Source organism: Aulonocara stuartgranti (assembly GCF_965226115.1).
Source record: "Aulonocara stuartgranti genome assembly, chromosome: 20".
Classification (NCBI taxonomy): domain Eukaryota; kingdom Metazoa; phylum Chordata; class Actinopteri; order Cichliformes; family Cichlidae; genus Aulonocara; species Aulonocara stuartgranti.
Genome location: NC_138956.1, coordinates 24,471,004 through 24,483,134, shown reverse-complemented (window position 1 = coordinate 24,483,134; position 12,131 = coordinate 24,471,004). Strand labels below are relative to the sequence as shown.

The window sequence follows — 12,131 nt, the reverse complement described above, 5'->3', positions numbered from 1 at the left end:
GTGATGCAGAAAGTTGCAGCATGTCCCAGACCATTTGTTTCTTCTAATATCATTTTATCTAATCTCATCTAATGCACATATATCAGCTACATAAAAAGAGAGAAGTTCTAGATGTAACCTTATAACCTGCAGAGGCAGTTACTCTGGTATCCTGCAGGGGGTCCTAAACAGTAAGTCAGCTTCTCCAGGTCTAAACTGCTGCTGCTTCTGCTGCAGTCATTGTTCTTCCTAAGGTGACCCTGGTTTGATCAAAACTGAAGGTCCATAACTGCACATCTGAAACGTGATAGTACCGGCTATCTTATTCTAGTATCTACTGTTACCCAATGCAACTGGACAAACACTCCAGTACATTTCATCACTTGAAGATGTGAAGTGATTGCCAAGTACTTTGCAGCCTCTCTGACCAGCACTAATACTGAGCTTTGTCAACAACCTTTAATGCAGTGCACCTACTCATTATAAAATTCAATAATGCAACTTAATCATGCCAAATAATTTAACATGAGTATGTTTTTAATAAAACAGTGTGCATTTGCACAACCCAATAACATGTCCATTTGAGTCTGAGTACAATCAGCTGTTTGACTCTGAGTAGATATGCATCTATAGACTCTGGCTACAGTGGAGGGCTTCATTTCCAGTGAATTGTTGGCTCAGAGCTGCCCTCTGTGTGCATACCTGCGTTTCTACATGAGTCTCTGCTTGTGTGTGTCGTTCCTTTGTGTTTTTGTTGCTTGCAACTTGCCTGCACCAGAACGTTCGGATCACAGAACTTGAAATATGTACATTCGGTGCCAGGATCCTTTGTATTACAGCACATTGCGCTGTTATATGCAAACGTGTCATGCAAATAGACGCATTTGCTGCAAACGGAAATCAGCTTTTCCCTCTCTGCATCTATGAAACCAGCTGTCACTTTCAATCTCCTAGTACTCTTATTACTGCTCAATAGAAACTCTCTTGGAAGCTATAGAAATTTCCAGAGTAGTCACATGATGTCTACCTTTTTTATAGTTATAGTGATGATTAAGGAATGCCTCTTGCTCATCTCTGATCAACTAAAGTGCATAAAAAAGAGGAGACTTCTCTTTTAAATCAGGCAGAAAGGAATGCACATTTACACTCACACGCCTTGGGGCTCATCCTGCACCAAACATGTTTTTTGGAGTGCAGAAGGAAGACTAATGGGGGTTCCTTTATCTGTTCAGCTGTTACGGCACACTGTCCAAGATCTATCTTAAAATTTAATTTCTATTTTAGCTATGCATGAAATGTGACAAGAAAAGGGTATACCGAGTTAAATGTGTAACAAGTACTCTTTCCACATATGTAAAAATGTAGAACATATTGTTACAATGATTTAGATTTTGCTTAGCAATTGCTATCATATTTATGTCATAAATTACCTTATAGTTAGTTTGCATTGATGAAAATCTATAGCTGACTCTTATCAGGCTCTAATGAACCTCCTCTTTAATTTAAATGTCAAAAGAAATCATGCCGTTTCTGTTGTGTGTTTGTGTATGGGTGCACATGCACACATGCAAGCAAGTGGAGGCATGAGTGTGTCTAAAGAACATTCACGAGGTTTTCAAACATGTCTTCCTGCTCTGATTGATTTTTTTCATTGACCAAGAAGATGCCAAACAAATGATATTGGAGACACTTTAAGCAGCCTTTTCTGGTGCACTCAGCTCTAACTAAAACATTCGCACTTCAAAAGATCAGCTTGCAAAAGCCGTTCACGAGACAGAGAAGACGTGCACTGTCACAGCTTTAATGAGCTTTCGCACCTTAAGCTCCAGGACAAAGAAAAAAAAAATAAATGAAAGACTAATGAAACTAAGGTTTTCAAATGGGAAATTCCCTCTCTCGTTAAGTGCTGATTCATCAGCTGGCTAAATTATCCCAAAACAGAGGGATTTCACAATATTGCACACATAATCAATTAAAATGCTGTCTTTATGGGCATATTTCAAATATCGACAATAACAGGGATACACCTTAATGTGCTGTGTGTTTTCTTGTGTTCTTAAAGTCGGATCAATGATACTACCTCTAAACGAGCCGAAGCCTTGATGACAAAGGGTGAAAAGCTTCTCCAGCTTAGCCTCAACCTTAATAGTGGCACTGTGGGGACACCTAACATAGAATTAAATGCAATTATGAAAAAATGTTTCCAACCCAAGAGGTGCCTGTGAGAGAGGAAACCATAGAAGCTGCATTCATTTCACACAGCCCCAGGTGCCGAGAGGATACGGTAGTCCTTTTCATATTGGCAGCTGTTTGATCAGACTAACAGCGCTCCTTAGCCATACCATAGCTTCAGGTCTGATCTAAACTCCTCATCAAATTCAAAGGAGACACCGCGTCTCCAATACACTCCGGGCTCTTTCCATAAACACCGCTGAATTATTCCTTTGAGCACCCCTTTTTTGATAGTGACGTCCACCTTCCTTTCACGAGGCTGAAGAAATGTTAACTACCTACCAACTACAAATTTCACAGCGGTAGATGCGTAACGATATTGGACAATGTCTCCATATCTTCCAGCAAGGGTGTGAAATTGTACTGTGAGGGCATCTGATAGCTTGTAGATCAGCTGCGACTGATAGCGTTCTCTGTGGATTGTGGGAAATAAACAGGGAAAGTAGAGGGCAGCGAAAGAAAGAGAGAGAAAGAGTTCATCACAGACACTGGCAGTGAAAGGAGATGTAGCTTGCCTGCCTCTGTGTTGTGTGTTGATCATGGTTATCGGACCCATGCTAGATGACTGATAACTAAGGTGTGGTGTTGTGTAATGTGTGTGTGTCTGTGTATGCCTGTGTGATCTGAATGACTGCACAACAAAGAGTCTGAATGGATTTAGTCAAAGCTCAAACGCTGATGCAGCTGCATTCCTGGAGCTTTATGATGTGAAACACCAAAGGAAAGGAAACAATGATCACATTCATAAGATGTCATTTTCTTCCACTTTTATCTGAGGAATTTCTTTAGTTTTTTGCCCCCCTTTTTTTCATAACGTAATGTGTTCACCTTTTCCAAACTGGGGCCCTGTTAGGAGGTTTTGTTTGAAAACCTGACCCCAGTCTCACTAGTAATGTACAGTATGGCTACTTTGCAATAACAACCATCCACACATCCACGACTCAAATTCCAAAAACGTTAGAACACTGTGTAAAGTGTAAATAAATACAGAATGCGATGATTTGCTCATATTTTATACATAATAGAAACATAGAAGAAGTATAACATTTTTCAAATGAGTAAATGTACCCTTTTGGGAAAAAGTAAGGCAATTTTGAATTTGATAGCAGCAACACAGCTCAGAAAAGTTGGGATGGGCCCATGTTAGTCCAACAAAAGTGCAGCATCCTCTCTACTTTTAACTGATTGTACACATCTGGAAACTGAGTCTGGGGTCTTCTTTGTCATATTTTTGTTTCATGATGTGCCAAATGCTTTGAACTGGTGAAAAGTCTGGACTACGGGCAGGACAGTTCAGCGCCCAGACTCTACTACAAAGCCATGCTGTTGTAATAGATGCAGTTTAGCACTGTCTTGTTGAAATATGCAAGTTCTTCTCTAAATAATCAAGTCATCTGTAAAGCTTATGTTTTGTTTATAGTTTATACAACTTCTTAATTATTTGGCGAATGGGGTTGTGGTTAGTTGCACTGAAAACAGTGTTGTATTTTCTCTTTATGGATTAGAGTGTGAGAGGCTTAGAACGAGTTGAGTAAGTCAGTAAATTAATCTAAACTCACCATTACTTTAGTTTTTTCAGAATAACATTTTCCATAAAGTCATTTAACAGTGCTTCAAATTAGATGTGTCTGCCTTGAACCTATAATTTAAAATATGTAGTTTGGGCTATAGATTTGTGACATATCAACTACTGTATGGCTGTCAGTCTTGTCAAAGATTAAAGTTAAGACTAAGTTTGTGTAGGAGAATTTTAATTTATTAATTGAATGCTCCAGAATTACACATGCTTTTATGTTTATGAGTTTGTTTCCATAAACCTACCCAGTGCAGAGAAATTAAGAAACAAAATCCTCTGTGAATTTGATGTTACCTTTGCCTTGTGTCCAACTCGTATGTTGGAAGTTACAAAGGAAAGAGCAGAAAGCCACTAAAAGTTGTTCTGTGGTACTGGTCATCCCAAACACTACCAGACAGTTGTACTGAAACAACATCTCCCACTTCTAACTGCAACACCACACCATTGGATGCATTGTCCTCAGGATCGGTGGTTGTGGTTTGACGGTCCCCAATGAAAACCATGGCATCAGAATTTTTGACAAGTCTCATCCTCATATTTTTCTCATAGTGCGCTATACGACCAGTAAATCTAAAGTAGTAGACTCCTCTTACTGGTGCAGTGAAATAACCTAAAAAAGAGAGAGAAAAAAGTCACAACTAATTGTGGTGAAACTAATGAAACCAATAATTAAATAGAAGCCTAATCTGCCTACCTGTGTTTGGGTTGTAGTGGTTTCCAGTGTTGGTAAAGACATTTCTGAAGATGAGTGTTGCAAATTCAGAGCCATATTCAATGTTACCTTCACCAGATTCCAGGAGGGAGGCAGAAAAAGCCACCTTCACTACTGTGGCAAGAAAACAAAATAAGTAAATAAATAAATAAATAAATAAAGTAAACTCAGAATCATTAATGATCATCCACTAATTATTCATCTACTTCTTGTACACTTATCAGGAAAACAGAAAAGTATTTATCTCTGTTAATATTTTGAAGCTCTTGCGCTGTGGTATTTCCCCGTGAAATCACAAGACACACATGAATAACCAATCAGTCAAATCATTCCATACATCCCAAACCGAAGCTTTACCTTCCCGCTGTTTCTCCAGCATTTCCACACGAAGTTCACTGACTGTCAGCGTCTGCCTGATAGCTGCAAGCTCTCTAGCTTGAGCTAACATGATGAAAAGGGAGATAAATGAAATGGAAGTATATTGTGAAGGTTTACAAGTCAGAGAATAAACACCAAAAACCCTGACCCTTTACCTTCCTGCTGTTTCTCCACCTCCTCCACGTGAAGTTCACAGACTGTCAGTGTTTCCTGGATAGCGCCGAGATCCTGCCGAGCTATTGCAAGCTCTCTAGCTTGTGCTAGCATGATAGAAAACACGATAGGAGAAGTTGAAGCAAGTTGTAACAGTTTATGAGTAAGTAAAAATGAACACAACAATACAATATTTAGGGCCGGGGGCATTTAGTTACCATCATTCTTTATCTGCAGTTCTTCAACCAGGATCTCAGCTGCAGTCATCCTGGCCTCCATGACTATAACAAAAGTGCATGTAAGCTTAGTTGCATCTATTTTTAATGAAGTGATTCCCTCATCACTGTACCTGTATTTTCTTTCTGTAAGGCCTCCACCAGGCTATCCAGAACTGTCACTCTGTCTTTCAAGTATCTAAGCTCTACACTTTGCTCCACCACCAAGTCTCTCAGAGCCAACAGCTCAACCCAGATGTCAGTCTGAAGCACCTGATCGTCTTCACTTCCCTCAATGCTGGGCCTCTGTGTGCCAGCCAAATCTGTCTCATCACCAGAATCATTGTTACTGCTGTTTATTTGGGCCCTGCAAAGATGGCAAAGCAGGAGAACCATAAATGAAGGCATGAAAGTCCTCATCTTCATTCACGAAATGCCCTGTTTGCTGTGTGTGCCTGGGTCATTTATGGGTGATTTCAAGGCCAAATGTGTCAGGTGGATGGAGATTTGCCAAATGTGTGAGAAAGATCACAGCTACTGTAGTGTGGCAGGTATGGGATAGACAGGTGTGTGACTCAGACTTTTAAACACATATCACTGAGTGGATGTTGCAATGGAGAGCTTTGAATAGATAGAAGTTTGCTAATAGGTATGCCCAGCTCTCTAAATGACTTAAAATTATTTTTACTAATAAAAAAAAAAACTATATAAATACTTAGATTTCAAAAAACTGAAATGTTGCACAGAGTCAGAGTTAAATTCCTTGTTTCACAAGCTTGGCCAAATAAAGATGATATTGATGCTGATAGCCTCAGAAATTTTCTAGGAATCCTCGAGCAACTGTTGGTGTCAGAGTGCTGTCACAAATGAATTAAATAAATTACAAAGGAATACTATGCTCTGGACAGATGAATCAAAGGTTATCAAACTTTTTTGAGATTAAATACAAAATTTTTCAAGAAAAAACACCATGTAATGTGCATGTAATAATGTATACATGTAGTTCACCATTATCCATGACCTACTTTCAGTGGCAAACACTGATATCAGTGTCCAGTCTGTGCAAGAGAACGGAGTACATCTAACTCAATTCTGTCAATAACACCGCTTGATGTAAACACGGTGATCATTTCCAGAGGCTCTTTTTCTCTGACAGGTGTCGTTGTTTCCCAGAAGGGATCTGGAATTATCCTCAAGTCCTTTAGCGCAAACGGGCGTCCACACAGGTCTTTTGACTACCCGCAAGTTATTGTAACGAGCTAGGGAAATTTCCCACTGCAACAGGACCATTATGTGGGCGTGTTGCTTGTGAGTCATAAGCGTGTGCATCAGTGACAAGTTAGACAATTAGAGAGAAATAACAACAAATCAATCTGTCGTTAAAAAAAATATTTCTTGAAGCGAATAAAGTGGTGTGAATGACATGATTTATGCTGATTGCTGCTTGTGTTTATGAATAAGAATATTGAGCAGCTGTCAGTCATATACAACTGTATTCACACCAGATAAACACGCAGTCATCAATCTTTCTAAGAAAACACTCAGATGGTGGGAAAGAAAACACAGATGAGTAATAATGTTGTCCTTAGTACAGCAAAAAAATACCAGATAGTTTCGCTTTTTACTGTTCATACAATTTTTCTATCTGCTTTTCTCTGTAAAAATCAAAGACCTGTCATGAAAAAATCTTTGCTGTAGGGGTAAACACAAACAAATGTGCATATCCCACAGAAGTTTTAAAGAAGAGGGCCTTTTTTTGGAAAGAGAACATAGAGTTTTCTACCTGTGTGCCGCAGGGGGCAGAGATAAAGACAGTAATAGTTAGACTGTGGTCACACTGGTATGCAGACAGTCATGAAAGCAGCAGTACCTGTTGCATCTTGCAAGTTCATTTGCTCAATATTGTGAAATTTAACCACTTAAATTGGGGAGACCCTTTCTTATCACAACTCTAGGTGTGTGTGAATTAGTTGCAAATTATTTTAATTACAGATTATCGACTGATATACAGTTGTTTACTTGTTACTGATCAGTATCATCTTATCGTCAATTAATTGTATATGACTGTAAAATGTCACTGTTTTGTGAAACCTTGTAACACTTTAACAAATGTTTAAATAATAAACAAACTATACAGTTTTTTTTGTTTTTTGCTTCATTTTGCTAAAAAAACTATTTTTTTAACTGCACTGTAGTAAACCAGCCTACACAACATATCTTATCTTTTGCCCCATATCTGTAAATACACAGCTGGTTGGTTCACAGCCTACAGCCATGCTAATGCTAACGGCTCTGTGGGACTGCAGTGATATGAGCTAAAGGCTAAAAAAAATGTTAGCATGTTACAAAGGACAATTCAAAGATAATCATCAAAGTTTAGTGTGTTAACCATATTACCATCTGCTAAACAGCACCCACTGGACACTCTATTAGGTACACCTTAGTAGTGTCAGGTTGGATCCACTTTTACGTCCAGAAAGGCCTAAAAAAACATTGCTGAGAGATTTTGGTCATGTTTCCATAATGAGAATAAGGGGCCCAAAGTGGGCCGAGACAATTTCCCCTAAACTATAACATCACCAGCAGCACCAGTCTGATTCATTGACACAATGCAGGATGGTTCCATGCTTTCATGTTGTTTATGGCAGATTTTGGTCTCTTTTTCAGACCATTTTTTGTAAAGCCTAGACTCAGTGCATTTAAATACCTAAATGCACTGAGTTTCTGCAGTGTGACTGGTTAGCATATAGTTCTGTTATTACCTTTTTACAAAGTCTTAAAAGTATAGAAGCTAAATCATTTAAGTTAGCTATAATGTGGAAAATTATTAAAGTTGGAAATCACACACACACAAATCACTCACACACACAAGACCAGTTTGATATAAAAATGTGATAGTAATGTACCAAATATGCATGCCACATCACATTCAGTGATAACTGTTTGTGGTACAGACACGCACACAGACAGTGTTGCAGGTAAGTGTTCGCTTATTTACGGCAAAAGTGTTTTTCGCTTAGGTGCTTCCCCAGCTTTTCAGCTGCTTTGTCTCCAGCTCCGCTCTCCCTTGGGTCCCAGTGTCTTACAATCAAATGTGGGAAGGTTTGATTGTTATATTGTTCCCAGCCTAGCCTCCCTGGCACTCCTCTCCAAACTCACTGCACCACCTATTCTGCAGACTACACCCTGCCACACTGTCATTTTATCGAGGTGGACAAAGAAATTTTTGAAAACAATATAAAAAGTTAATCAAACCTGCATGAGGGTTACAGATGATAATAACAAATATTTGCAAGGTATTTGGATTAAATAAAACTTTAATAAAAAATTTATACCGGTGTAAGCTTACTTCAGTGAGTCAATACAAGACACTCATAAAGAGAAAAACACGGTTTGTAGTGTCAGAAGTCCCACATGCCAAAGATATCTGGCATTACAGTCTGTCAGAATGGCAGTTAACAAGGCAGCGCATCACTTGTGACTTCTATCCCATTGGTTGCTCTCCCAGAGACTGTTGCCAAGGTACTGACCTGTGATTTAGACTCTAGTAAATCTTTCCACCCTCTGAGGTCAGGCTGTTCCTGCAGCAATGACTCTTCCTTTCTTCTGTATCTGCCCTTCAGGCCCAATCTCATATCCAGGTCTCTTCCTTCTGGTCTGCTCAGAGTCTGGAGACAAAGCTCTGTTAGACTTTTCAAGGCATGCATTGTGATTAATTCTATTCCCATAAATGAAAAATAGATAGTGAAATATCTAAGTGTGATAGATGACAGCTTGGTTGAACTATCAGGCGCCTCAAAGTGACAGGCACCCTTGCATACCTTCCTTCATTTTCCTCTCAGGCAAATTCCTCTTCCTCTGTCTCTTCTTCAAGATTTCCCAACTCTTCTCTTGTGTGTGTGTGTGTGTGTGTGTGTGTGTGTGTGTGTGTGTTTTAAATATGTTTTCCTTTAACAAAAATCAAGCATAATCTCTTGCTCTGAAGTTTTCTACTATTATTTTTTTTCTGACTTTTAAGTTTAACCAGATAATCCTGCTATGCTCAGCCTGTGTCAATGCATTCACCCACAGGTCAAATCCTTTAAAAGATTCTTCTTTTGTCTCTTAATATGATCCAGATTTTCTGTAAATGGTTAGTTATGATACCCTGCATAATTGCTGTAATAGAGATGCTGACAAATCATGCAACCTATAATCATACATCTTTCAGTGTTACAGGTAATCACTTAGCAAGCTGACCAATCCCTCTAGTCCCTCTTCTGTCCAAGCCAAGCAGAGAGGATGTGTTTGTGCACCCTGCTACTGTAAGAAGTGGACTTGACTGCAGGTACTTAGCCTCAGCTTAATCTAATGATGCATACTTCCCCCTGTTTACGGCAGCCGGCGAAGAGGGAGCACTAGCCTATGCTTGTCTGCTGCTGAGAATGCCCATTAATGCTCTTTTCCCCCTCGGGTGATGACCACCTGAGCTATCAAAGACAAACGTGTCTGTAACACCACCCCCCTTCCCTCCACCCTCATCATGCTCCATCTTCACCCCTCCTTGCTGTGACCGCCGCCCAGACACATAATGTACAGTCAAAACGGTTTTCCCCTGTGAAAGAGCATTCAGAATCTGTGCAACATCATCATCGTCACCATTATCACCAGTGTAATAGTGATCTTTTCAACTATTATTTATCCTCTGCAGCTACACAGCAGTCAAACTGGTACATAAAATATGTTCAGTACAATCCAGCACATCAGCACCTTAGAAAGGAAGATATCATCTCACCTGTTCACTCACTCACACAGCATCCAGCCAAGCAGATAATTTTCTGAGTTTTTAGATGTTGGTGATTTCTGCTGCCCTTTTAATTGAACTGAGGATGTAATTATGTTTGCAAAACTGAAAAATATTCTTAATTTGTTTTTGTTTGAACTTTTTTATTGAATCTTTTATGCAGCTGTCCATCCTGGTACCTTCATCTGTTTGTTAAACCTTTTCTCTTTTCACTCATTAAATGGATTCTGGAGCAGATTTCTGCACTGAAATCATTACAGGTTTGTATTATTGGAGCGCAGATATAAAACAGATTATGTTTTATGTAGAGATGGCACGATACCACTTTTTTATGTCCGATACCGATACCGATATCATAAATTTGGATATCTGCCGATACCGATATGAATCCGATATAGTGTTTTTTAATCAACAAAACTGTTTTTTAAATATCTTGCTGCATTTTGTATAAGTTCATACTCAAGTTTAAAACAACAACAACACTAAAGCTATTCTGTTATACCTGTATGCAAAAAAAAATATTTCATAGTTCAGCAATACTGATCAATCTAATAAACTTAAACCTACACCATCCTCCCTATTCTGGTATTTTAAAGAGTACTTAACGGAAATATTAAGCAACCTAACTAATAGGGTTCCAACTCCCAGCAACAACAAAAATAAATAAATAAAAAATAGGGAACCACCCCTCACGCTCCACCTCATGATGCTTAATCGACGTAATCAACCTTAATTTGATGCAGTGTGGAAAAAAAAAATGCACAGAAATCAATTGTTTTTCAAGAAATATTAAATAGATTCAACATCTTTCTTCAACAGAATTGCAGACTGCACAGATGGTACCTTCCCAAAGGAAAAAGTACTATAGCTTACTATATACAGTAATTGACTTCTATTCATTTTGCATCAAATTAAAACTTTGGGTGTCAGATAATTATTTATTAAAAGCTCGACATTTTAAATGAGAGTAAGAAAGAAAAGTATGTCTTTGTGCCCCCTTTTCCCTGTTAATGCCCTATTGGCCCCCCTGGCTAAACTTTGCTAGATCCGCCCCTGTACAGTTACAGCCGTCAGCTACATAGAAAAAGATCCTGGTGTAGAAAGTAATATTAAATAAATTCTAACAACAGCTGATCAAGCTTAAACGTGCTGCTGTTGTTCAGCCGCTGGTTTCCTCTTTCTGGTGCAAAGTGGGCCAAAAGCAAACAAGAGAGACGGAGTCGCGACAGAAAAGCCGATCAGCTGATCGTTAAGCAGTTTCATGATTGAAGTAGCAACAAGAAGAGGCAGTCGTTTGTTAAGCTTAACGCAGGAATGCTTTACAAACATTCAGAGATGGACTTACACACTTGCTTTACTTCTCTCAGGGATAACTTTGTCGGAGATGAAATGCCAGGTTGCTAGCGAAGCTCCAAATGCTATCCAGACCACCGACAGGTCCTGCATGCCACAGCCGCTCTATCACGTGATGCATACTGCTCCGACGTGCTAACGTTCTGAGGTGAGTGGTGTTGCAAGTTTTGTGAGGTGCTTTCGTGATATTTAATGGATCGGATTACATTTTTAATTTTTCTCCGATATCCGATCCAGTAATTTAGGTCAGTATCGGACCGATACCGATACGTAATATCGGATCGGTCCATCTCTAGTTTTATGATTATTAAAGTAGATGTCGGGGACAAAGCTGGCAGAGAGAGAAAAATAACATGGTACAAAGGTCCCTTGACAGAGAGCCAGATGGTGTACTTCACTGTTGGCAAGCAAACCTCACGCACCTGTGCCATTAAAACAGGTACTCAAAAACAAACGTTCAAAACTGACCCACTTTGGGTCAACTCACTGTTATATTTATTGATTGTTGGAGTATGATGTGCAAATCTCCATAGAAATCATACTTTTATCAATAGAAAGTCTGTAAAACAGTAAAACAGTCCAAAAGATAAAGACAAAAACAAATATAAAATCAAGTGAAAACACCATCAAAGAACCAATATAAGTTAACCAAGTATTGATTTGATGCTACACCGATCAGCCATAACAATAAAGCCACTTTCCTAAATTTGTGTGGCTCCAAAACAGCACCAATCTGTTGAGGCATAAACA

The 12,131-nt window shown here is 39.0% G+C and overlaps 1 protein-coding gene across 5 annotated transcripts; it reads right to left on the bottom strand.

Annotated features, from left to right (window-relative positions):
• Positions 1–3,047: 3,047 nt before the first annotated feature.
• Positions 3,048–11,523, bottom strand: LOC309698008 (cerebellin-1-like). Of its 5 annotated transcripts, none has more exons than XM_082520279.1 (7): positions 11,374–11,523; positions 8,776–8,913; positions 5,249–5,311; positions 5,033–5,137; positions 4,857–4,940; positions 4,482–4,613; positions 3,048–4,397 (listed from the first exon to the last, which is right to left on the bottom strand). In XM_082520279.1, the coding sequence occupies exons 3-7, from the start codon at positions 5,307–5,309 to the stop codon at positions 4,114–4,116; spliced, it is 666 nt and encodes a 221-aa protein (XP_082376405.1). In that variant the 5' UTR covers positions 5,310–5,311; positions 8,776–8,913; positions 11,374–11,523; the 3' UTR covers positions 3,048–4,113. The 5 variants fall into 5 exon arrangements, with proteins under 5 accessions (XP_082376405.1, XP_082376407.1, XP_082376406.1 ...); XM_082520281.1 differs by having other exon boundaries at positions 11,378–11,523; XM_082520280.1 differs by lacking the exon at positions 11,374–11,523 and adding an exon at positions 9,067–9,595.
• Between the last annotated feature and the right edge of the window lie 608 nt (positions 11,524–12,131).

Bases quoted from the DNA above. Each gene is read 5' to 3' on its own strand.
- LOC309698008 (XM_082520277.1), bottom strand. From the start codon at position 5,671: ATGAAGATGAGGACTTTCATGCCTTCATTTATGGTTCTCCTGCTTTGC. The intron at 4,941-5,032 runs GTAAAGGGTCAG...TCATCATGTTAG, and splicing joins GGTGGAGAAACAGCAGGAAG to CTCAAGCTAGAGAGCTTGCA. The intron at 4,614-4,856 runs GTAAAGCTTCGG...TTCTTGCCACAG, and splicing joins GCTGGAGAAACAGCGGGAAG to TAGTGAAGGTGGCTTTTTCT.